The sequence below is a fragment of the Podarcis filfolensis genome (genome assembly GCF_964270895.1).
Source record: "Podarcis filfolensis genome assembly, chromosome: 17".
In the NCBI taxonomy this organism is placed as follows: Eukaryota; Metazoa; Chordata; class Lepidosauria; order Squamata; family Lacertidae; genus Podarcis; species Podarcis filfolensis.
This window is the reverse complement of record NC_139621.1, coordinates 29,894,922-29,920,738: the sequence shown is the minus strand read 5'-3', so window position 1 is coordinate 29,920,738 and position 25,817 is coordinate 29,894,922. Positions and strand designations below refer to the sequence as shown.

Here is a 25,817-nt window from a genome sequence, read left to right as displayed (position 1 = left end):
TCGTTGGAAGCTGCCCAGAGTAAGGGTAAACCAGTCAGATGGGCAGCATATCAATTTCTTCTTCCCCTTCTTCTTCTTCGATCATGTCTTTCTCTGGTGCATACTTCTGAGCTAAGAAGCAGTCCAAGCAACAGAGGAGATAAACTTAGAAACAGTACACAGAAACAAATTCCAAAAGGTGTACAGAAATCCAGGTGCATTTGGAAGTTCCTCAAGGGAAAATATATCAAGGAGATTTTTAAAAATGCAAGTATGACTACAAAAGACTCAACGCAGTGTCAAGATGGCATGCATATAAACTGCATGCAAGGTGTAGATGAGGTACAGTTTTAAAGAGGCTCATTACTCTCAGAGCTTTAACTTTTTAATTTTAGTCTAACGTACTATAATCTTTGATGTAAAAATATTTTAAAAATGAAGTTCAACAGCACAGGATGTGTGCTTTCAGACTTCCGTGTCCCTATTTTCCAGGGACAGTACAGTCTCACATTTACAGAAGCCATCCCAGTTTCTGATTTGATCCCAGAATGTCCTGCTTTTCCTCTGGACGGCCCTGTTTTCATCAGAGAAATGTTGGAGGGTATGGACTTATGTGACCCCCTGAGCCAAGGAGATAAGTAAATATACAAACTGAAGGCAGCCCTGTATAGGGAAGTTTTTAAATGTTCAATGTTTTATTACTAGGGCAACCTGCTCCTGCCCTAAGGATCTTTTAATCATCAGCTGCCTGCTAATTAACTCACATCATCCATATTACCGTCTGCCATGAACATAAGTCTACATGTCATGAATCTTGGGCAAACAACAACAACAACAACAAATTAGCCTTCCATAATGCACGTATTTAAGAATGACAAAGAGTCTTAAGCACATTAAAGATTAACAAGAAGTGCAGTGGAATGCTGCGCATGTTTGCTCAGACGTAAGACCACTGTGTTCAATGGGACCTGCTCCCAGGGAGGTACTTAGAAGACTGCACTCACATTGTGGCATATTTTGCGCGGCAGAGCCCACCATTAATCTGCAAGCCTTTAAGGCGTCACAACACTATCAGTTGTGCCTACCAGCATATAAAACAACCCATCAGCCTGTCACATCATTCAGATGGCAGGGAGCTCATTCCCCAGAACTAACATTTGGATTTTAAATGCTTGTTTCCCCACATTGCATATGTAAATTCATACACTGAATCAAAAGCACGATCTGTGCACAAATGAAATTGCACTGTTGCCTGTGGAAACACAGGTTTGAGAAGTGTGAAGCACTGGCTTAAGAAGTATGCCTCTGAGTAAGATTTGCTGACACAAAAATGACATCTAGTTTGAATGTTTCCTCATCCCCCATGGTGTGCAGTAACAATTATCCCATGTGCTATCACCCTCAAATGGGGGGGCCTCTTGGCAGGATCGTGGGGGGAGAGGGATTGGGGTGAGAATACTGAGGCAGTTGATGAGGGGCTGAGTGGTTCATTGGGCGGTATCCCCACCCTGCAACAGCCTGACATCTTGGAGTCGGGGAGGCAGGTTCAATTCAGCCAGCCCAAGCTACTTTCTGCAAGAGAGGTTGCCCAACAACTAGGGAGGCACATGAGCTACAGCTGGACACCAAGCTGGCCTGGCAGACTCAGGCCCCGTCTCCAATGATGTGCCATGAGTTGCACCAACAAACACTGGTGGGATCTAGACACACATAAAAACCACGTTGAAAATGTTTGTTTTTTTTTAAAAAAAATACATTGAATTTTCCATAAGGCTTACCATTGCCATCTATTGTCACGTTGAATATTGCGCTTAAAACACACTTAAACATTATACAGTGGTACCTCAGTTTACGAACTTAATCTATTCCGGAAGTCCGTTCTTAAACCGAAACCGTTCTTAAACCAAGGTGTGCTTTCCCTAATGAGGCTTCCCGCCACCGGTGCCCTTACACCGTTCGGATTCCGTTCTTAGACTGGTAAAATTCTCAAACCAGGACACTATTTCCGGTTTTGCAGAGTTTGTAAACTGAATCGTTCTTAAACAGGACTCTTCTTAAACCGAGGTACCACTGTATTTGCAGCTGTATAGCTGAGTCTGCTGCCAATTTACTTGCAGAACTCAATCAGTAGAGCATAAGAGATCAAGAAGCACGATTTGTCTCTATCTCTTATCATTCTGAACTGTTGCTCACCATACTGACTCAAAATGGTGGACTGAACTTTTCAAAACTGCACTGATTGTCAGTCAGTGGTACTATTGGCTTCCAAGTGATGCCAGATACTTCCCGCTAGTATTACAATATACCTGAAGATTTTTAGAGCAACCCAACAGGATCTTTGTATACCAAGATCTGAAACTGCTTGGAAGGTTTAGAAGATCACCTCACCCTTTGCTCACTTTAAAAGAAACTACAGTGGTACCTTGGGTTACAGACGCTTCAGGTTACAGACTCTGCTAACCCAGAAATAGTACCTCGGGTTAAGAACTTTGCTTCAGGATGAGAACAGAAATTGCGTAGCGGCAGCGGGAGGCCCCATTAGCTAAAGTGGTGCTTCAGGTTAAGAACAGTTTCTGGTTAAGACCGGACCTCCAGAACAAATTAAGTTCTTAACCTGAGGTACCACTGTAATATATTGTGTTCACTTGTGGAGATGACAACTTTGCCATTAATGTTGGGAAATATCTGGGACTAGGGAACAACCCCAATAGTCTTAACAATGGAATGATAATTAAATCATGTGCTTGCCTGACCTTTAAAAAGTTGAGCCAGAAAAAAGGTAAGTTTTAACTATATAATGAAGGGAACTGGACAGAATTCTTCATTCCTGACCATAGCTTTACTTTTGCATTGTTTTCAACACTATAAACTTTTCTTGTGCCTTTCCAGAGCAGTCCAAAGAGCCCAATAAAGTCTGTTCAATATTTTGTTTGATACAAAATGTGGTGTTAAAGGGAGCCTAGGGTCTACTAAACTCATCTTGCATGCGGCAGAGTGATAGGTTATTTTAAACAGCAAACTCAATCTGTTAAACAAGAGAATTAGTTTGAAAACAAGTCCAATTTCAGTCAGTCTACAATTGCAAGGAAACAAAAAACCAACAACAACCAGACCAAGCAATCTCACTGCTGTTTTCTGTAACTTCTAGATATATGAGACAGAGAGACTTTTTTTGTTTTGAGAAAATTCCTTTGACAATTGAAGGATGGGATCTGATTGGATCTTAAAAGCATTACAAGTGTAAAGCCAATGTTCTTCAACAGTCACTTCACTTATAACACACCACTGAGCGGGCAAATTAGAATTAAAATCCTAGGTACAAGTTCTTTCCAAGCAGGAAAACAGTGTGGAGGAAATTGCAGCTTCTACATAAAACCATGAATTAGTATGGTAATGGCATGGGTAGCATGGTTGCTAGCAAGTCCTCAGTGGATGAGCAGGACAACAGGACAGAAGAAATAAAAGTGAGGCTTGAGCCATTAAACCTAAGAAGATACGGCAAAAGGGGGGTTAGGACAAAAAAATGTTGTTGTGATCTTGGAAGCTTGTGTCGTGCTATGCAATTTGAATTGTATTTGGAAAAAATGTGAAATTTCAATAAAAATGTAAAGTCTGCATGGGAAAGGGGAGACGGGACACAATGGGGAATTCCAATGTTGGGCAAGAGCCCCACTGTAATTTCTGGGAAGAGTGGAATCACTAATAAGTAAGACCAATGACATGGCACCATAAGGACTCATACATTAACTTTTGAAGACTAGCACGTTTACAAACTTTTTCACTTCTGTATTAGAAGCTGCCCCAAAAATGTGTGCTGAAGTGCAGGATAGGTAAAGGTAAAGGGACCCCTAACCATTAGGTCCAGTCGTGGCCGACTCTGGGGTTGCGGCGCTCATCTCGCTTTATTGGCCAAGGGAGCCGGCGTACAGCTTCCGGGTCATGTGGCCAGCATGACTAAGCCGCTTCTGGTGAACCAGAGCAGCGCACGGAAACGCTGTTTACCTTCCTGCTGGAGCGGTACCTATTGATCTACTTGCACTGGCATGCTTTCGAACTGCTAGGTTGGCAGGAGCAGGGACCGAGCAACAGGAGCTCACTCTGTCGCGGGGATTCGAACCACTGACCTTCTGATCAGCAAGTCCTAGGTTCTGTGGTTTAACCCACAGCGCCACCCGTGTCCCTTCAAAGTGCAGGATATTAAATAGCTAAATCAATCAATCAGTTGCAGCATGAGCTTCCATTTCATGCAGCTGATAAAGTAGGTTCTTCTCTACAAAAGTAATCACACTGTGGTAAATTTATGAGGCTTTCAGGTGCCACAATACCTTGCTTCTCAAAGCAAAAAGAATGAACCACCATTGGCAAGAGCTCTATGAACACTTAAGCAGTATATGAAATCAATGTTAATTCAACTGAGATATACCGTACAGGTTTGGAAGCATGCCATGAGCCATCAGCAGACAGTGAACTTAGCAAGAATGTCCTGAGTAAGAAGGGTATTAGGACTGGGGATCTGGAGAGTGGCAAATGGGCAGGCAATGCATCTCAGTTTGGACCTGAGCCACAAGTTGGTTAGAGAGAAGAAGGTCATTAACCAGCTCTATAAGACCAGGTAGAACTGTAGCTCCTTCCTGAGCTGGCTGCTCCAGTAATGTTCTTTGGCTATCTACGGTAGTAGTCAGTGCCGGATTTACGTATAAGCTAAACAAGCTATAGCTTAGGGCCCCACTCTCTTGGGGGCCCCAAAAAATTTTAAAGGGAAAAAGAAACTGGATGTACATTTCCAAAATATGTGATAAAAAACACATAAAATAAAACCTACACACAGCAACAGTGTTTTGTGTTGTGTATGGACCTATTAGGTCTATAAATTACCATACAGTACAGGGCTCGGCAAGGTTTTACCTGCCTGGGCAAGTCAAGTCCCACGGAGATCTCTCTGTGGGCTGGATTGCGTGCGTGCACGATTTCCAGTGTCTGGACATATGCAGACGCGATTTCCAGCACCACGGAAACGAGTCCCCGTGCCATGCCAGTTTAGCACAGCATGCGGGGACTCGCTGAGCGGGCGGCTGGGTTCGGGGGCAGCTTGTGGGCTGGTTAAACTGCTCCCGTGAGCTGCTTGCGGCCCATGGGCCGCAGGTTGCTGACCCCTGATATAGCACATATTCAACACAAAAAACAGTGACAATTTGTTGTTGACAAAGGACAGCTGGACATATAAAGGGCCCCGTTACCTTCAGTAGCTTAGGGTCTCATCAAACCTAAATCCAGCCCTGGTGGTAGTGCTGACATAAAGCAGAAAGACGTCCAGGGGCTTACACATCTGGCCAGCTGCAATGGCAAGGAATAGTCCCCAGATTAAAATTGGCAGTGGCTCGCACACTAGGTCATCTAAGTCAGAATGGATGCACTATATACTCTTTGTCTTCTGCTTCTAAATTGTTTTAACTGATTTTAGTCTTGTGTTTTTATATTGTTCAAACCTGCCGTAGGCATGTACGATTAAGTGGGGATAAGATAAGAAGTCCAAGAAATAATAATAAATAATATTAGTGCACCTCTGGGAGTTGCTATGGTGTACATATTGCTCTATGGTGTTATGTATTTTTTATTTAATGTATGTGTTCATTCTCTTTTTTAAAAAATAGATGCTTGCCAGCAGTCTTTTCTCTTCATCCCTTTGAGGAAGAAGTTCTACGAAATCAACATGAGACTTGTGCAATGTGGAGAATTCAGAAACGTTTTATTCCACCGGCAGACTGAACTGGTAGACTCCTACAAAGACTTTCTACCCAACAGCTTTGTGGAACTGAAAAATCAGACTTAGCCTAAAGTTTCACATCCCATGTCTCAGGGGAAGAAAAACCCCTAGCAGCTCTTTTTTTCTAATTTCAGTGGATATGGCTGTAAATAAAATCAGTGTAAGCAGTATTGACATTGTTCTGCATTGTGAATATGGGAACTGACTGACAATAACAATCAAGAATGATTAACTCCAGTTCCTAATAGCTTCCTAGCAGCTGTTGCCAGGAATCAATGCATCACTTTAGTATTGGGCAAGTTATATTCTTTTTTTTTTTTCTAGGAGAGAGAGAAAAAATCCATTTAAATTGCCATATTTGCCATGCTGTGCTGACTGTGAAGTGATAAGTTAGAAATGGGATTGGAGAAAAGGCTGGAATTATATTTCATTAATTAAACCAGACTGAACGAATCAACAAAGAAAAGGAAAATAGGTCACATTAGTGGCACTGAGCTAAAAGAGCTGCTGTGTTAGAAGTGTGGATAACACTCACAGAGGGATATCTCATAAAAGGAATCCCCTGTCATAGAATTCAGGGAAATTCCACTTCCATCACCCTACTATTTTACCACACACACCTTTTACAGGAAAGCAAATTTACCTACTTAAAATATTTTTACCTCACTCTCCAGTTGAGAAGGGCACCCAAAGTGGCTTATGATCTAAAAGACATGACACAAAAGGAAAAAGGGATTCAGAGGGAGGAAAGCAAACAAAGTCACTAGATGTTAGTAACAGGGACCTTATAAGGGCCAAGTAGAAAGTGTTCAAAGAGAGGAGGAACCAAAAGTTGCTGGTCTCTCAGCTGAGCCAAGGGACTTGATTCAGATCACCGTTTTTGCTGATGTATGTTCCACCAGAATAAGCTAACCAGAGTTAAGATCCAGCAAAAGTCCCCCTGTTTCCCGAGTCCATTTTTCTGGGTGCACACCAGTGTAATATCTACCTTTCTTGTCTCAGCCAGCTGATTCCCAGCTCTGTCTACACAAGGGTGTTACATTGGTGTATATCTCTGGCAGAGCTGGGATGTGGGGCTTACATAGGCATAGCATGACTGTGCCAGGAAGCAGCTGGCTGAGCCAGAGATCCACCGGATCCTAACTCCCTCCTTCTGGCGGATGCAGGGTTTCAATTGTCCCCTGACAGTGTAATTCTAGACCTATCTTCTCAGGAGACGTTAAGTCCTGTTGAATTCAATAGTATATCATCCCAGTTAATAGGATTGCAGTCTAAATTTATTAAAAGTTTTGCATGTCTTTGTTTCTCTTCTAACTTCCTGCGCACGATGTGCAGTTTGGAGTGTGGTAAAAGCAGAGCTGTGTAAAAACGCTTTCATAAAGGAGCTATTTTAAAAAAACGAGTCCTGATGAGGACAGCATATGGCAAAATTGTTTCAGGGCTCTTGCTAATCTAGGGCCATATTTTATGAAGGTACACTTACCAGGGTGTTTACCAGCTCTAGTGCAAAGCAGTATTAAGTTTTTCTAAAGCAGCAAATCATTTGGGGTATATGAGGTATTGTATTTGAGGGAGCGTTTTTATTTAATCCATTTTGAAATAATTAAGTCAGAAAGCATCATTGCTGCAGTCCAGCAAAGGAGATCTGTACATGGAACAAGAAATAGTCTTCTGCTTGAGGAGGTGATGAGGCTGCAGTGTGTATCTGGGTGCACATCTGCATAACTTATCTGGGCCCAATTAAACTGCCAGGAAGAGTTTGCTGTTTGTGGCAACAATTGCTGCACACAACTAAAACAGGATTGAGGCCAATGTATTTTAGGTTATGGGGCGGGGGGAGTAGCAGAAAAACAAACATCTGAATAATCTGAACTGCAATGTGAAGGAGATCTTCTTCATGTTGTGTTTCAAATTATTCAGGTGTTTTTCTCTCTGCTGCTGCTCCTTTGGCTACCATCTATAAGCCAGTACAATGCAATTTATATATTTTTTAAAAACACCAAAATCTCAGAAGGGCATTACTTTCCAATGTGAATAATGTTGCAGGCAGCTACGGTGACAAAGCCCCAGGAAATGTAAAACAAATATCATTTTAGTTGTGAATAATTTTAAGAGGACAATAGCAATGTAATTCTGTATTTCGGAGAGGAATCTATATTTTCTCTTTGACCCTAACTCCATATATAACACTTTTGTATAGAAAGCTTCTAAAATCCTTAATATAAAAACTCTTTTTTCAAGCAGCCCTCCAGGCTTTAACCAGTTGATTTAAATGGACTTGTGTTCTGCATGTCCTTCCTATATACATTCTTTTCGCCAATTTATTCCATTTGCCCTTCAGCACTCTGATAGCTCTCACAATAATCTGCCTGTTACATGAGCACATTAAATTGAATTCAAAGTTCCAGCAGAAGAACTGGAATGGGGAACAAGAAATGGAGAGCTTAGAATTGCAGCTTCGGACGGAGGCCGTGCCACTGCTGAATACAGCAGCCTCGCATCTCAGTAACTCCTCTCTTCAGTAGCATTAACTCCTAGTGATATAATAAAATGATTGATGTTACTTCACTGCACTGGAGTATCCCACTCTTTGAAAGAGAGGTCAATGAAGTGGATGCATAGTGTGAAAATCTTGGTTATTGGCATCATGCTACACATTCCATATCACTTAAAAGTTACAGAGCAGGGGGAAAAGGAGCAGAAAGACATGTCCAAGCCCCGTAGCTCAGCTGGTTAGAGCATGGTGCTCGTAACGCCAAGGCTGCAGGTTCGATCCCTGTATGGTACAGCTGCATGGCAGGAGGTTGAACTAGATGATCCCAGGTCCCTTACAATTCAACAATTCTATGATTCTATGTCAGGGGCAGTCTGTCATGAGCCATGCAGGTTTCAGCCTCAAACCTCTTTGGGTTGCCCTTCAGGTGGTCCTGATAAGGAAGTCAGATTAGCCTCAACCAGGGCCAGGGCCTTTTCAACGCTGGCTCCGGCTGGTGGAATGCTCTGTCTCATGAGACCAGGGCCCTGCGGGATCTGATTTTTTTCCGCAGGGCCTGGCCTTTGGCTTTGAACCAGCCTGATCCCCTCCCCCTCTTTCATTTTCCTTCTGTGATGGAAGCCCTATTTGGGGACTTGCCTGACTTTTCTGGCCCACGTAGGACCAGTCTGGATAGTTGGCCTTGGTGAAGATTTGACGTTTTCTCCCCCCAAAACAGTTTTTGATCTGGGCTTCCGCTGAAATGAGGCTGCATTTTAAGTAGTATTTTAATCTTGTTTTTAAGTTGTATTTTAATCAATTGTTTTTATACCTGATGTTAGCCGCCCTGTGCCCAGTCTTGGCCAGGGTATGTGTGTGTGTGTGTGTGTGTGTGTGTGTGTGTGTGTATATATATATATATATATATATATATATATATATATACACACACACACACACACACACATACATATATATTTTATATATATATATATATATATATACATACTCATTAAGTGAATCCCACCCCATGTTAACAGATGGTGGTTTTTCTTGGGGCAGAATTTAGCTTTCTCAGCCACAGAAATAAATCACCACCACCATCATCATCACTGCCTGGAGCACCCTATGGTGCGTTCCAGCCCCTGCCTAATTATAAACTTTATTCCTGTCCCAGTGAATTTATATTATTACCTTGACTACTATCTTGTCCCTTGCCTCCTTAAACTACAGCAGTCGGTCACATGAAGCAACCTGCATTATTTATTATTTGCCTTCCACATTTATTTCCAAATTTGCCCAGGGCAAGCAACTGTGAGCTGCTCTATAATGCTTTGGTGGGTGGGGAAAGAACTTCTAATCAAGACTGCAGGTGGTATAAATTGGCCCTTCTTGGTACAGTCACAATTTAATCAGAATCACAACATTTTTTAACTAAGCAAAGCAACATGAAAGATTTGCTGCAAAGCTGATTCCTCATGCTTGTGCAGAAACGGATTGGTGTTTTTTGTTTTGTGTTTTTTTTTTAAATTTCCAGGCGCCTCACTTAGCCTGGAGGAAACTCTTGACAGGCACCACCAAATGCAACATATTGCAGTATCAGGGCCCAAAGGCTCTCATGTGTAAATGCGCACAAACGATCCCGTGGGCTTTCCTAAACATTCTGGAGTGATTCTTTGGTCTATCTGCCACTGAGGAAAATATCAGAAGCACAGCGCCTAAAAGAAGAGGAAAATAAAATAAGCATTGTATGGTGTGTGTGTGTGTGTGTGTGTGTGTGTGTGTGTGTGTTTTCTGACAGTGCTTTATATTACTGAATTCTGAAGAATGCATTTAGAATTTGTTATGTACTGAGAACAATAGGATCCAAAAGGCAGCAGTCTGATTGGTCCTAGAACAATAGGATTCAGAATGCAGCAGTCTGATTGGTCCTAGAACAATGCAGCAGTATGATTGGTTAGCAGGAACCACCCAATCATGCTCCAGATAGAAGTGAATCCACAACCTGATTGGCTTACAGTAGAATTCCGGAATTAGCCAATCATGTGCAGCCCATTGTGTAAATAATGTATATAAAGCAGATACTTTGAGGGGATTTTCATTCATTCCTCCTCACCACTATGAGCTGAATAAAGAGCATGAAATCACTTTGCGACTCTGAGTTTATTTCACTGGCGACGAAGGTGGGATCCCGCTGAGCTGACTGCCACACACAGCACCGCAGCACCGCCACCTGCCGCACCGCTGCCTCGCACCGTGTATCCAGGCTTCAGCTCCGGGACACAAGGAACTCAGAATGGCAACCGACAACAGCTTCTCACCGTTCAACCCAGCATCTGGAGACTGGGAAGCGTACGCCTCCCGTTTCACCTTCCTCCTAGAAGCCAAAGGGGTCACCGATGAAGAAGACGCCAAGAAGAGGGCAATATTCTTCAGCGTCTGCGGAGAGGAGACGTTTGAAATCGCCCGGGCTCTCCTTGCACCTGAAGACGTTGCTACTGTTCCATACAAAACAATAATGGAACAGCTGAAGGGGCACTTTTCGCCACAGCCCTCAGTGGTGGCTCGTCGAAATGCCTTCTACGCAAAGCGGCAAGCCCCTGGGGAAACCATAACTGGGTTTGTGACCTCTCTCCGCCAAGCTGCCCGGTTCTGCAACTTCTCAGAGCTGGAGAACATGCTTCGTGACCGCCTCGTCGGTGGCCTGAAGGATGAGAAGCTGCAACGACGCCTCTACGCTAAGAAGAACCTAACGTTCCAGGTTGCTCTGGAGGAGGCCCTGGCAACGGAAGCTGCCGAGAGGTCGACGCAAGAGGCACGGCCGAGCCAGCCGTCCCAACCGAGGGTCCACCACGAAGACCTCACCGACGACTCAGGATCCAACAGGGAGGAGGTGCACCGAGTACAGCAGCGCACTCAAGCAGCCCACATACCACAGCTGCCTCGACGAGAAGGAGGGAACTGCGCAAGCTGTGGAGAAAGTCACGAGAGGAGGACCTGCCGTTTCCGCAACGCAGAGTGCAGGCAGTGCAGAAAATTGGGACACATCGCCCGGGTGTGTCGGGCTCGGCCCACCCGACGCCAGGCATCAGATGACCAATCCAAGAGCCCCAGGTCCCGGGGCCCAACGCACCAAGGCAACTCGACAGAGCTCACGGACTTCCAGGTATACCAGTTGCCCCACCCCAACGTAGAGAAAATTTATGTAGAGGTACAGATAGAGGGGGCCCCATGCCGCATGGAGCTTGACACGGGTTCAACTCTATCCATAATCTCGGCAAGGACCTTAAGGAAACTGTGTCCTACTGGGGGTCCCAAACTCAGGCCGGCCCCATTCACCCTCCGGGACTTCCAGAAACGTAAGGTCCCCACAATGGGGGTGGGGACCTTCAGGGTGCAGTACCGAGGGCGGACGCGGCAACTGGACTTGCTTGTGGTCAAGGGCCCCTACATTAGCTTACTGGGATTGGCATGGTTTGGACCACTGGGGCTAGCCGTCACCGGGGTGAACCACACTACCTTACAAGTGGACGTGGATGCCATATGCAAGGAATTTCCAGGGGTTTTCGATGGGAAATTGGGACAGTATACAGGCCCCCCCATTGCTCTACAGCTTGACCCCGCAGTACGACCGGTCAGGCTCAAGGCCCGTCGGGTCCCGTTCGCCCTGAAACCCCATATAGACGAGGAATTGGACCGACTCGTGGAGCAAGGAGTGCTGGAGCCGGTGCCTAATGCCCCCTGGGAAACCCCAATCGTCACACCCGTCAAGCCTAATGGTTCGGTCCGCATCTGCGCAGACTACAAATGTACCATAAACAAGGCCCTCACGGCCCATGCATACCCAGTGCCAGTGGTCAGCCATGTCCTTGCTACCCTGGCTGGGTCGAAAATTTTTGGCAAGCTGGACCTGGCCCAAGCATATCAACAGCTGCCAGTAGATGAGGCCACAGCAGAGGCACAGACGATTGTGACGCACAGAGGAGCGTTCAGGGTAAAGCGGCTGCAATTCGGTGTCAGCGTGGCACCAGGCATATTCCAGAATCTAATGGACTCTCTCCTTAAAGGGATTCCTGGCGTCACCCCCTTCTTCGATGATGTGTTGATTGCCGGGCCCACACCCGAGGAGTTTGAGGACCGCCTCCGCACCGTTCTGCACCGTTTCCAGACGGCAGGTCTCAAGGTGAAGCGGGAAAAATGTCTACTAGGAGTGCCTCAGGTGGACTTTCTGGGATTTATGGTGGACGCAGAAGGGGTCCACCCGACTGGGGACAAGGTACGGGCCATTTGTGATGCCCCAGCGCCCAAGAACAAGACTGAACTTCAGGCCTTCTTGGGACTATTGAACTTTTACCATTCCTTCCTTCCCCACAAGGCGGCAGTAGCGGAGCCCCTACACAGACTCCTGGACAAGCGGGCCCCTTGGGTGTGGGGCCAGCGCCAGGAGGCCGCATTCCAGGCAGTCAAGGACTTGCTTGTCTCAAACTCGGTCTTGGCACACTTCGACGAGAGGCTGCCGGTGGTGCTAGCATGCGACGCCTCACCCTATGGCATTGGCGCTGTCCTGGGACACCAACTCCCGGATGGAAGAGAGGTACCGGTGGCATACTTTTCCCAGACACTCAACGAAACCGAGCGGAACTACTCGCAAATCGACAAGGAGGGTCTGGCAATAGTGAAGGGAGTAAAAAAATTCCATGATTTCTTGTACGGGCGGCCCTTCACCGTGGTGACTGACCACAAGCCGTTGCTTGGCTTGTTTGCCCCCGAAAAGCAGACCCCCCAAGTGCTGTCTCCTCGTGTCCTCAGGTGGTCAATTTTCCTTGCCAGCTACCAGTATGCACTGATTCATCGCCCTGGGAAGGCGATGGGCCATGCGGACGCCCTCAGCAGGCTACCACTACCGGAAACAGGCCCCGACCCAGCACCTGCACAAGAGGTTATGAGCCTGGAGCTGCTTCCCGACCGCCCCATTCAGGCACAAGAGGTTGCACACCATTCCAAGAAAGATAGGGTCATCTCCCGGGTCCTGGACTGGGTGTGGAGGGGATGGCCCAGCAGCAGCCCCGGGCCAGAATTCGCCGGCTACACAACCCGCAAACATGAACTGTCGGCCCACAAGGGGTGCCTGTTATGGGGAAGCAGGGTCGTTGTTCCCCAGCCCCTCCGAAAAAGGGTCCTCACAGCCCTACACGAGACACACCCAGGGGTAGTAAGAATGAAGGCCCTTGCCAGGAGTTATGTGTGGTGGCCGGGGATCGACGGAGAGATAGAGGCCTGGGTCAAACACTGCCAGGCCTGCCAAGAATCCCGCCCAGATCCCCCAAGGGCCCCAGTCCAGTCCTGGGAGTCCGCCCGAGCACCATGGTCACGCCTGCATGTGGACTTTGCTGGCCCCTTTCAGGGGAAAACATTCTTCATAGTGGTGGACTCCTACACCAAATGGCTGGAAGTCGCACTGGTACCGTCCACTTCTACGTCCGCAGCCATCCGGGTACTACGCAGGCTGTTTGCAACCCACGGGCTCCCTGACACTCTCGTCTCAGACAACGGGACTGCATTTACGTCAGGAGAATTCCAAACCTTCACAGCGCAGAACGCCATCCGCCACATCCGTTCAGCGCCATTCCACCCTGCCACCAATGGCCAAGCAGAACGCATGGTGCGGACCACCAAGGACACCCTTCGCCGCATGACGCAAGGGGATTGGGAGTACCGCCTTGCCACATTCCTTCTAGCACAGCACAGCACCCCCAGCTCAACAACTGGCCGGAGCCCCGCTGAACTACTAATGGGTCGGCGCCTTGCAATCAGATTGGACCGCCTTCACCCCGATAGAGCTCAGGATGAGGTAGTGGTGGGGGAAGGCAGGAACCCCCGGACCTTCGAGGCCCAGGACCCAGTGTACGCAAAGAATTTTGGGGCAGGCCCTGCATGGGTACCCGCCACAGTCACCAGGGTCACTGGCCCCGTGTCGTACGAGGTGCTAACAGATGGGGGGCAATGCTGGCGCCGCCACTGCGACCAGATACGGCGACGATTCCCGGGAGAAAACCAGGAGGAGGAGGACAGGTCAGAGGAGTCCCAAGGGAACAGTGGGGCAGTGAGGCCCATAGAGCAGGAGGGGCAAGCAGGAGAGGCAGAATCAGTAAATACAGAGAGGACCCATGAGGCCGAAAGGACACCGGAACCAGAACCACGACTGAGCGAGCCGGTTGTGCCAGACCATACAGCCCCATCACAGCCAGCATCCTTGGAACACGAGCCAGAACCTGAACCCCGGACCAGGGAACACCCCAGGCCGCAACGCACACGTAGGCCGCCGACGTACCTTGAGGACTATGAATGCAACCTCCCGGGCAGGACTTGAACTTAGAGGGGAGGGGTGTTATGTACTGAGAACAATAGGATCCAAAAGGCAGCAGTCTGATTGGTCCTAGAACAATAGGATTCAGAATGCAGCAGTCTGATTGGTCCTAGAACAATGCAGCAGTATGATTGGTTAGCAGGAACCACCCAATCATGCTCCAGATAGAAGTGAATCCACAACCTGATTGGCTTACAGTAGAATTCCGGAATTAGCCAATCATGTGCAGCCCATTGTGTAAATAATGTATATAAAGCAGATACTTTGAGGGGATTTTCATTCATTCCTCCTCACCACTATGAGCTGAATAAAGAGCATGAAATCACTTTGCGACTCTGAGTTTATTTCAGAATTGGTTTCGAAGAAACCAAAAAAATATTGTGATTCTTATATTGCTGTGGAGCAATATGGATAGTATAATTTGGAATGTCAGGGCTGCGCGAACACACACACCCCTACCAACATTACCCAGTGTAGGACAAAGTGTCCTACACAACTGTGGGAGCAGGTGGCACTGTGGCACTGTGGTCTAAACCACTGAGCCTCTTAGGCTTGCTGATCAGAAGGTTGGCGGTTCAAATCCCCGCGACGGGGTGAGCTCCCGTTGCTCTGTCCCAGCTTCTGCCAACCTAGCAGTTCAAAAACACACCAGTGCAAATAGGTAAATAGGTACCGCTGCGACGGGAAGGTAAACGGCATTTCTGTGTGCTCTGGTTTCCATCACAGTGTCCTGCTGTGCCAAAAGCGGTTTAGTCATGCTGGCTGCATGACCCAGAAAGCTGTCTGTGGACAAACGCCGGCTCCCTCAGCCTGAAAGCAAGATGTGCACTGCAACCCCATAGTCGCCTTTGACTGGACTTCACCATCCAGGGGTCCTTTACCTCCACTGCTCCTGAGGTAGCAGGAGGACAGACCAGGTAACCAATGCAGCTCCACCTTCCAAAAGAAAGGGGTTTGCGGGGGGGCACATAAGAACAACCAATGGTTTGCTGCTGCTGCCTCCCTTGCATCTGCCGCCTGAGGAGGACTCCTCAATTTGCCTAATGGTAGGGCACTGGCCTTAACAGATTTTGCTCAGAAATAGCTGTAGCTGCCTTGAACAAAGAGCCTAACTATTATTAATGATACACAGGATAAAAGAGATGTGCAAAGATAAACAACAAGACTTTCCATGTGGTTTGAAAATAAAAAATGGCACAATATATACAAAGGGACAGTGACAATTTTTCATCAGATCTCTCAAAACTACGGCCATTTTAGTTCATAGAGAATTATCCTCCTGCTTTTGCAGGTTCAGATTCATTTTCTACCATAAGTTTAAATGTACAGTATTATCCACATTTGTTAATTGGGCTTTTCAATTAATGATTTTTTGGGGGGGGATTATTTATAAAGGATAGACAGCTGCTTTACCAGAGCCCAGAGATATGTAGAGCTGCTTACTGAGGTTTATGAACTAATGTTACAATTCCTCAAGAAGAACAATCAAATGGCTATGGCAGTTCACACAACATTTCAGAAAGTTCTGGATCATTGTATTGAATGACCATTTTAATTCTTTCAGATATATGTACAGTGGTACCTTGGGTTACATACGCTTCAGGTTACACACTCTGCTAACCCAGAAATAGTGCTTCAGGTTAAGAACTTTGCTTCAGGATCAGAACAGAAATCGGGCTCTGGCGGTGCGGCAGCAGCAGGAGGCCCCATTAGCTAAAGTGGTGCTTCAGGTTAAGAACAGTTTCAGGTTAAGAACGGACCTCCGGAACGAATTAAGTACTTAACCTGAGGTACCACCGTAAATGGAAGCTTGACGCATCAACAGCCATGACAGCTAAATGAAGGTTCTGGTTCAAGGACAGTATAGTTTTGATTTCCCAAGTTTGAGAAGCGATGCTTTGGGGGGTGGCGGGTGGGGAGACAGTATTACAGTACACATTGTAAAATTGTATCGCAGCTTTCTCCTTAGGCACGCTGGCCCAAATGACAGACAGAAACCTGATCCCAATGAAAGAAAGTACTGCAATCACAGTAGTTCTTACGAAATACATTCTAATCTAAACAGTACACGAGTGACATTTAAGAGTTTTCTTTCATTTGGGCCTGAGCAGGGAGGTCACCTGACTTGAAAGGAATTCCTATATTTGACCCATGGGTTGTATTCTCTAAAATCCAGGGCCCATTCCTTGCTAAATCTGATAAGTGTCCGCCTGCTTCTCAAAATCCTGTCCCTGCCCCATCACGACACCTTTAACTGCAAAGCCTTCCATTCTGTTTATCGCTGATAACAGCCAATGTTGTCATGTGGAGCAAAGTACACAGCGCTCAAATTGAAGTTACAGGGCCACTGACATAAGCAAGCACACTGACATCAGCCTCTTAAACAAGATGGAACAGAAAAACGATACATCGTTTGCGGTTATTTTTAGAAAGCAGAATGGTAAAAGAAATTAGCTCAAACTTAAACATTGTGTTCTTTATGTTAAAACGCTTCATCTTACTTGAAATGCAATCACTCCCCCCCCTCCACTCAGTTCTCTTAACGCTTATTGCTCCTGCTTGTTTTTTCTTCAATAAGCTTATTGCTTGTGGCTGCTCTTTCTTCTCCGTTTTTTTACTTATGTCTTGAATCTAGAAAGCCAAAACAGAGCTCAGTGATCTATGTTTCCACCTCGCCACAATCCTCAAGTGATTTTGTTCTGGGTATAGTTTCGGTTTGTCAACACATTCACAATGCAAAATGCACAGTGAAATACTTCTATTTACTCAGAAGTAAGTCCTACTGCTTTCTGTGGAGGCTTATGGTGAGTATTTCAGATTGCAGCCTTAGGCTACAGAGAACTGATATGAGGTGTGTGTGTGTTTGTGTGTGTGTGTAAAGACTTGCGTAGCATACATCAGGAAAGCATGCAAAATGTATTAGACATATACTAATATAATTATTGTAATAATATAAATGGCAATATCAATATTTCAAAATGTATGTTTGGTCATCATAATCCAAAATTTATTTCTTTACATATTTATCCCTATCTTTATGTCACTTTCTCTTAATTCTCTAGTAGGATAGTCTATTCAGCAATATCAGAATTACTCCTTCAGGATAACATTTTAAATATATAATGGTGCGCTCGTACACACACACCCCCTCATTTCTAATCAATATTGAATCAGTTCCCGAGGTTTAATAATTTCCTGCAGATTCAAAGGACATCCTGAATCATTCTTCCACCTTCACAAGAAATATTGGTTCATTTACTCTTGGGACTTAAATTGACCAGGTTTCCCCACAAGACTTGGGGCTCATTCAAACTTCCTTTTGTGATGCATTTCTATGCACAGGTCTGAGATTTAAAGCTCTGTGTCTGAGCGGTGGTTTTTTGTTTTTGTTACAACACTTTTTTTTTTTGCTTTGATTCAGCAGTAAAATGCAAGTTTTCCCATGGAAAGCACTGGGACAAAAAAACCAAAACAAAAACACACCCTCAGACAAGGAGTGTGGGTCTGTGCCTGGAACGTGCAGCACAAAAAGAAGTCTAGATGAGTCCTTAAACTCAGTGATGTCTTCTGGGATAACAGCCTTACAAGAGAATGCAAATGGCCACATCCCTGTTTGAGACTTCCTCAGTTTCTGAGTGGATAATGCTTCATCAAATAGCTATATTTTGAGCTACCAAGGTTACAATGCTTTGCACATCTACCTTGGAGTAAGTCCTGCTTAACACAATGGGACTTACTTTCAAACAAACTTGCACAAGATTGCTGGAAGGGTAGAAGCAATCTCCTCACTCTCTGTCTCTGGCCCAACAGTCAAGTCAATCCCTCAAGTCCCATCCTGGAGCAGAATAGTTTCCCTGTGAGGCAGTGTTTCCTGAGAGCAGGAAGTCTGAACACCTTTGCAATAAAAAATTAGAATAAATTAAGCACAGTTTTGTCTGGTATGCAAAGCTGACAGTGTGCAGAATTCCCTGTAAATTTAATGACTAATAAATGGCCTCATAGAGAGAGAGAAAGGGTGGAGATGGAACATCCTGAAATACTCTCAGTGTAGATGGTGGATTCTTGATTCATTACACCAGCTCAGAGGAAACAACCGTCTTTGGATTGGTCCCAGAGCATAACCATTACATGCCACAACACCGTTCTGCCACATGCATTCACTTATTTATTTAAAACATTTCTTAGCTTGCATTCCAAAACAATGACTAAGTCCCATTGAATTTGTATATCCTTATGATCACATAGTTAGTTGCTTTCCCCATGATGGCTCAAAGCAATGTAGGCATATACACGCACAAACACAACTGGTCAAAAGGGTAGGTCTTGCTCCCTGTCTCCTGTTTCTCAAACATGAAACTGGCTGCAATGCAGGTTATTAAGGCATTTTCCATAGAGGAACCCAACCTCTGGAATTCCCATCTTATGTGTAAGGATGAGCAACCCTCCCCCGGGCTGCAGGCCTAGTCACGCCTTCAGAGCCTCCCCTGACACTCCCCCAATCCATTCCTGTCCTTCAGGCCACCTCTCTCCCTCCTCGTTATTTGGGAACCCCGATAAATAAGGATGGGTTCTTTTGTTCTCCACTGTGATGTGCCGGGTAAGGAGGCTTAATCCTCACTGCCCGGGGTTCTGTATTGAAGATCAAAACCCTCCTCCTCACCTGATCAGCATTATTGTCAAGAGACCTCAACCCGGACCTAGATTCAAACCAGTGACCTCCAAAGCACATTGCCTGCAGGGAAGTCTGGATGAGCCCTTAAACTCAGGGATAACAGCCTTGCAAATGAATGCAAATTGCCATATCCCTGTTTGAGACTTCTGTTAAGTTGTGGGTGAACATATCAGATGACACAGCGATCCTTCAAACAGCTCTTGTTTATTCACAGACTCAGAACAGAACTGAACTGAAGGGTTCAGCCAGCCTGCTTATATAGAGCTCCACTACAATGCAAGAGTAACAACTTTCTGTAACTATCCAATCACTGAACGTCACTTTCAATTCCTTATTTGCATATGTAGACCTGGGTGAAAACTATCTACAGTATCCCCCTGCTGGCCCAGGGTGAGAACTTCAGTACATAACACCTTCCTCAGTTTTTGAGTGGATAAAGGTTAGCCTATGCATAAAATCTCATTCCCCCCACTTCCAGTTTTTATAATGGTGAAACTACAGGATCAGCAGAACAATGAGAGGGACATCTTTTGCTAGATTAAACCACTGCAGATTATGGGTAGGGCATCAAATATTTGAATGCTCCTCCATGTAAAAAATAACAACGTGAGCAAAAAAAAGAGAAAACGCGTACGCACACACAAAGCTAGCACGTTAAGGAAAATGTTCCTTCATTCTTCCTAAAAAGATTGGTTTCATTAACATGAGGAATCATTGCAAAATGTGATCTTCAACTGTCAGTGGTATAGTCCTGCAAGTGGGCTCCTGATCATGTGAAGCAGCTCTTTCCTCTACAGTACTGCGATTCTGGCCTCCACACTTAATTTCCATAGGAATAAATACAATTTATTTCAGAGAGGGAGCGGGGTGGGGAGTGGGGCTACTAACATCTGTTTCTGTACATTTGCAGGGGTTGCAAGTATTGCCTCAGCAAACCTGGGAGGAAATTTGAAATCAGCAACATTTCCCCGCCTTCAAAGATTGTTTTGTCTTTCTGTGTGACGGCATACATTCCTGTTGCTTCTCAAAATAAAGCTAATAACAAATGAAGATCTCTCTCAGAGGATTAAAAATAAAAAAATACAATGTAAATCTTTTATGGAAGGGTATCTGGCCCAGCTCCCACCGCATAAATGAAGGATTGGGATGAAGAGTAGGTAAGCTGAACTACAAAAGTTTAAAATATTAAACAGCAAATTCTGCTAAGGCCTGCACAGGATATGCTGGGGCTTAGAAAAACAGGCTTCAGGTGTGAGTACCCGTTGTAAAACAGGGACAGCAGAGAGGAAGGTGCTGTTGTTTTCCAGGATCTGGTTGTAAAAAGAGGCACAGTATTAAAAAGTTTCAAACAGGTGATTTAACAAGCAAAAACCCAGGTTGCCATTTAATATATTACTGTAGTACGCTTATATGTTGGCGGTAGAGGGAAAGTCTGGAAAGCATTCTATCTGATGCCTACATCAATATGGTTAAGCGGCTATTTCAAAGACACTAAAACTGCAATCCTATACATGTATCGCTGGCACAGTTATGACTATTGACATCACTGTGCTTTAGAGGCTCTTTCCACAATCCACGGAAGACCTCCTGCAACGACATGCTCTCCAACATTCCTCAGATGAAAATAAGGACATTTCTCACTCCTCCCCCAAACGGACTCCGCTCACCACAACCCCATTTTTGTGTCCCCTTGCCCACCGCGGAACATGGTTTCATATGAAAACAATTGCTTGCTCCTTTTGCTGCACTGTCTTTAATGTATTTACTCTAGAACAGGCACCCCCAAACTCGGCTCTCCAGATGCATTGAGACTACAACTCCCATCATCCCTAGCTAACAGGACCAGTGGTCAGAGATGATGGGAATTGTAGTCCCAAAACATCTGGAGGGCTGGGTTTGGGGATGCCTGCTCTAGAACCAAGCCCCACTGATTTCATTTGGACTCGGAGCCAAACAAGGCATTTGCTACGTAGTGTATTTTTTCTTAATGGCAGGCATGGGGCAGGTGATCTTTATCTGGACAGCAGAGAGAAGAAGAAGAGGAGGAGTTTGGATTTGATATCCCGCTTTATCACTACCCTAAGGAGTCTCAAAGTGGCTAATAATCTCCTTTCCCTTCCTCCCCTACAGCAAACACTCTGTGAGGTGAGTGAGGCTAGCCCAAGGTGAATGTGACTAGCCCAAGGTCACCCAGCAGCTGCATGTGGAGGAGTGGGGAAGCGAACCCGATTCACCAGATTACGAGTCCACTGCTCTTAACCACTACACCACACTGGCTTCTGTATCCCCTTTCCTCCACAATACTATTGGAATGACACCCACCACACCTCATGAACACCTCATGAAGGAGCCTTTGGACAAAAAAAGTCTCCACAGATTTCCACTTTGGCCCTCAGCCTCATCTAAGACTTCAGTTCTAACCCCACTTCCCTTGGTGTAAGCCCCATGGAATTAAACAGCAATAACATCTGAGTAAATGTGCTTCGGACTGAAGCATGTGACAGAGGACTTCAGTGGCGGAGAGTGCTTTTTTTCACCCACCCATCCTTTTAGCCTATTCTCAAACATTTCCCTAACAACATTCTCGATCACTTCTCTGGAGACAGTTTAGATCACATAAGAACTAGAAAGATTACTGAACTTTAAAGGAACTGGCACTAAAAAAAAAAAGTACTCGCATAACACAAAGAAAAGCTTAATGTCATGTTGCTTTCTCAGAAGGGAAAGAGATAACAGGGCACTGAATGTTTGTTCGGATAGCTGCATTTTCATTTCCTCCTGAAATATACTTAGAAGTATTGGATTAAGGCTGTCATCCTAGGCTACTTGGAAGTTAAGTACCATTAAAACCAGCAAGACTTTCTTCTAGGCGGCTGCATTTGCAGCTGAAGTGCTCAGCTTCCCTGTCACCATATATTCATATACTGGATGGACTCAGTGGCCCAGGTATGATATAATGACAAATCATCATTTGTTGTTACAAGCGTGAGCTGGCATAAGTCTTGGGCTTGCACACTCCCTTTCACCTTCATGCATGAAGGGAAGAGATTTAAAGCGTCCTTTCCTGGTTTAAGAACAAGCCCAATGCCTTTGGTTAAATATTCTGTTAACAAAACAGTTTGCTCAGTTCAAATGCCACTATAAACCACTTCTTTTTCTATTCCAGGAATGGAAGCTTTAACTCTTGTGTGTGAATGGGGGACAGGAGCACAGAAGAATGAGGCTTGTGCTGGTTCATACATCTAACAACAGACCATGGTTTGTTGTAACATCTGAACCTGGCCAGGACAGAGGGGGAGTTCTAGGCTGACCATGTTATTTCTAATTTTTATTTAAACAATTTATTGAGCAGCAGCAGCAGAAGGAAGGGGAGAAAAAGCATCACAGGTTTTTTGGGTTTTAGAAAGCTTACAGTTCAATCCTACGGATGTTTACTCAGAAGCAACACTGCATTCAATGTGGCTAGTAAGTGTATTTCAGATTTCAGCTCCAGGAGTAAAATCAAATAAAATATCTCTACTGGCATCATAATATAAAACCACTGGGATAATTAAAAGGACAAGGTTGAAGCTGTCATGGGTTATAGGGTCACCCTGTGGCTGTGTGCACTTAGATATTCTGCTATGCCCAGTCTATTTCCCGAAGGAATGGTTCATTGGGAACCCTTTTGGGTAAAATTGTGGCTAAAAAGGAAGCTACTAGAGCAGTGGTATCTTTGTCCCAACCTGCCAGCAGAAACCTCACTTGATTTCTTCTCGGAGTTGTGGGCCAGAGGTCCAACATTTTACTCAGCTCCAGGAGTCAAATGCCTGGGCAAACAGGAATGTTTTTACTTGCAGCCTACAACTAAGAAGGGACAGAGTTGGGTGGCTCATCCTGGATATGTTCTGTGTTACAAAGCTGGGGAGCCTTTGGTCCTCCAGATATTGCTGGTGGAATCATGAGCTATGGTGAAAGTTGTAGATCAGGAACATCTGGGGAACCAAATGTTCCCCAGCTCTGTTCTATAAGCATGCTACGCATACCTGACTCTGACTCTGAGAAGATCCTCGACTTGTGACAGAAACAACCCATGGCAAGACCTCTCCTGCATGTTTCAGGGAAATGTGTGTGTGTTTGGTGTTGGAGAGTGCTTGCTCAGATATGCTGCTGTGTCCAGGAATTGTAGTTTTACCTGGGCCAATGTTCAGAGGGTGTGTGTGTGTATCTATCTGGATGGGACATTACTAGGGACTTAACAATGCCTGATGCTACTTTTATTTACACTTCTACACAGTGGCTACGGAGAAGCTACACAGACAGAAAGCTTGTGTCTATAAAGAATAATCAGATCCTCCAAATCGAATGACCATGCCTTTGATGAACCCACTTTCTCATTATTATGACTACTTCTTTGAAACCTGCTTCAAAGCACAGGCAGTTCTGTCCTTCTGGCCCCATTCCAACTGGAAACAGATTTCCTTCCTCCCTTCCTCAGTCCCAACCAGCTCCTTCTTGCAGGTAGGTTGGCCAAGAGGGAATCATCTGCAGCTTTTAACTAAAAGATTAGGAAACAGGTCATCTCAGTTGAAATTGCACAACAGTGTTCTCCTTTAATTCCACAAGCAATAAATGGAATTATCTGCATTATCCTGTGGTGGGAACATTTATAAAATTATCAGTGTGTGATCCTGTCAAAATCTGGATTGGAGCTAGGAAAATTACCTTTCCACTTTGGCCTATTCCTGAAAAAGTTTGCAGCACTGACAAACAGGAACTCTCCCTTCAATTGAATGCCAAGCCAGGTGCATGATTGGACATGAAATATCTCAGAATGGGATTTTAGCTTGAAAAAGGTCACTTAACAATGTACAATGAGCCTGTCTAATCTTGCATGCCGTACTTCCTTCCTGACATATTTCAGAAGTGGATGAACTGAGTGTTTCTTTGTATTCTGTACTTGCCAGAGAGACATTTGAAACGGCATGTACATATGACAGACTGTGCTGTGTTTCTCTGCAAAATACATTTGTATCTTTTCCTTACGGTCTCTTTTTATTTCTACCCACAAAGTCTATGGATTTGGCTTTGTGGGTTTCTGCTATGATTCATGAGTTGGCGTCTGAAATTTTTATTGAAGAAAATGAATAAAGATTTGCATTGAATTATGGACAGAAACATAATGTTATCTTAAATACTTCACTTTGTTTTTATTACTGACCGTAAAAAGCTGTCCTTTAAGGAGACCAGCTAACCTTACCAAATAACTCGCCCACATGTTATCGTGCTATCATTTCCCCTCAGTCCTGTTGCCTGAAGGGCCCTTTTTATTGGAAATGTCAGTGATTTAACCTTGTATCTCTGTATGTAAGCCATATGCTGTACCACTGTGCTATCAGCCTCTGGATAAAAGAGCACCCTTCAGGAATAATTATTTTACACAGAATTTATTGAGATTAGTGAAAGTTCTGGTAATAGTCAATGGTGCTTTAACTTGATCGCTGTCAAAAGGTGGAAGCCACCAGGATTCAGTTCCATTTAAGCCACAGAGCTTTCTAAAAGGAAGAGCTGGTTATACATATAAGGAGTCACAAATGTGCATGTTTCTGAATTGGTCCCTGCCATTGACCATGAGGTTTACAAAACTAGTCTGCAGCACAAGACCAAGAAGAGGAATGTCTGGAGGAGTTGTGGTGTGAAAAAAGCAAAATGAACTGAATGAGAGAAGTTTAAAAATACTGCCACCTAATATAATATTATTTCCCTTTTTGCCTTCTGTTAACAATAAAGCTTATGTTTAAGCTTGGAAAAGAGGACACTGAGAGGAGATATGATAGCCATCAGACTAGATAAAAATCAATGATTTTTTTTCTAAATAGAATAAAACAATCGGATTTTTTTTATTTAAATCAGATGTTTTTGATTTAAATCAGATTTTTTAAAATTTAAATTGGATTTTTAAAATAAAATGCTTTTGGAGGAAAAATCTTTCTAAAGATAGTTTTCTATTGAAGTTACATTATAGTCTAAAGGCTATTCATTAGGAAATAAGGATTTGTTTAATTTTTTCATTTATGCTAAAACTCAGTCTAAATTTTTTTTATAAAAAAAAGTTTCACCACATCTGTTAACAAACGTGGATACATATGCTATAATGTTATTGTTTCAGTTAAATAAATTGTTTAAATTTTTATTAAGGAAATGACTGCTTTTCTCTTTCCAATAAAGTACAGCAGAAAAGCTGTCCAAATATAAACAGTTAACTTATTAAACCTCACAATAATTCCATAATTATCTGTCTATGTATTTCTAATAGTATAAGCAAATAAGTAATTTTTGATATAAATGTAAAAACTACTCTGATAATTTATTATTCCCAAAATGAAACCTTCCTCTGGTTGTCGATATTAAGATGATACCAGCAAGAATTAGTCTTTCTGTAAAAAAAAATGATTTCAATCAAGTCTTACTGACTAGTGATTTAAATCGTGATTTAAATCTATTTGATTCAAATCCTCCAATAGCCATCTTCAAATACAGTATCTCAAGGGCTGTCACATGGAAGAAGGAACAAGATTGTTTT

General features: G+C 44.4%; 2 protein-coding genes across 14 annotated transcripts in view; one reads left to right on the top strand and one right to left on the bottom strand.

Annotated features, from left to right (window-relative positions):
• Window positions 1–25,817, bottom strand: part of NRG1 (neuregulin 1) — a 503,801-nt gene that overhangs the window by 309,269 nt on the left and 168,715 nt on the right. Inside the window, exons 1-2 of one of the 13 annotated variants that reach the window (XM_083593304.1) lie at window positions 16,027–16,044; window positions 6,406–6,447 (exon numbers count right to left, since the gene is read on the bottom strand). The exons of 8 other annotated variants lie outside the window; for them this stretch is intronic. The gene's annotated coding sequence lies outside the window, so the exon portion shown is untranslated. 4 more of the 13 variants (XM_083593307.1, XM_083593309.1, XM_083593305.1 and 1 more) reach the window with 4 other exon arrangements.
• LOC310752917 (uncharacterized protein) lies at window positions 10,724–12,354 on the top strand. Its single transcript, XM_083594078.1, has 2 exons — window positions 10,724–11,382; window positions 12,284–12,354. Exons 1-2 carry the CDS (start codon window positions 10,735–10,737, stop codon window positions 12,320–12,322), a joined length of 687 nt encoding a protein of 228 aa, XP_083450204.1. The 5' UTR covers window positions 10,724–10,734; the 3' UTR covers window positions 12,323–12,354.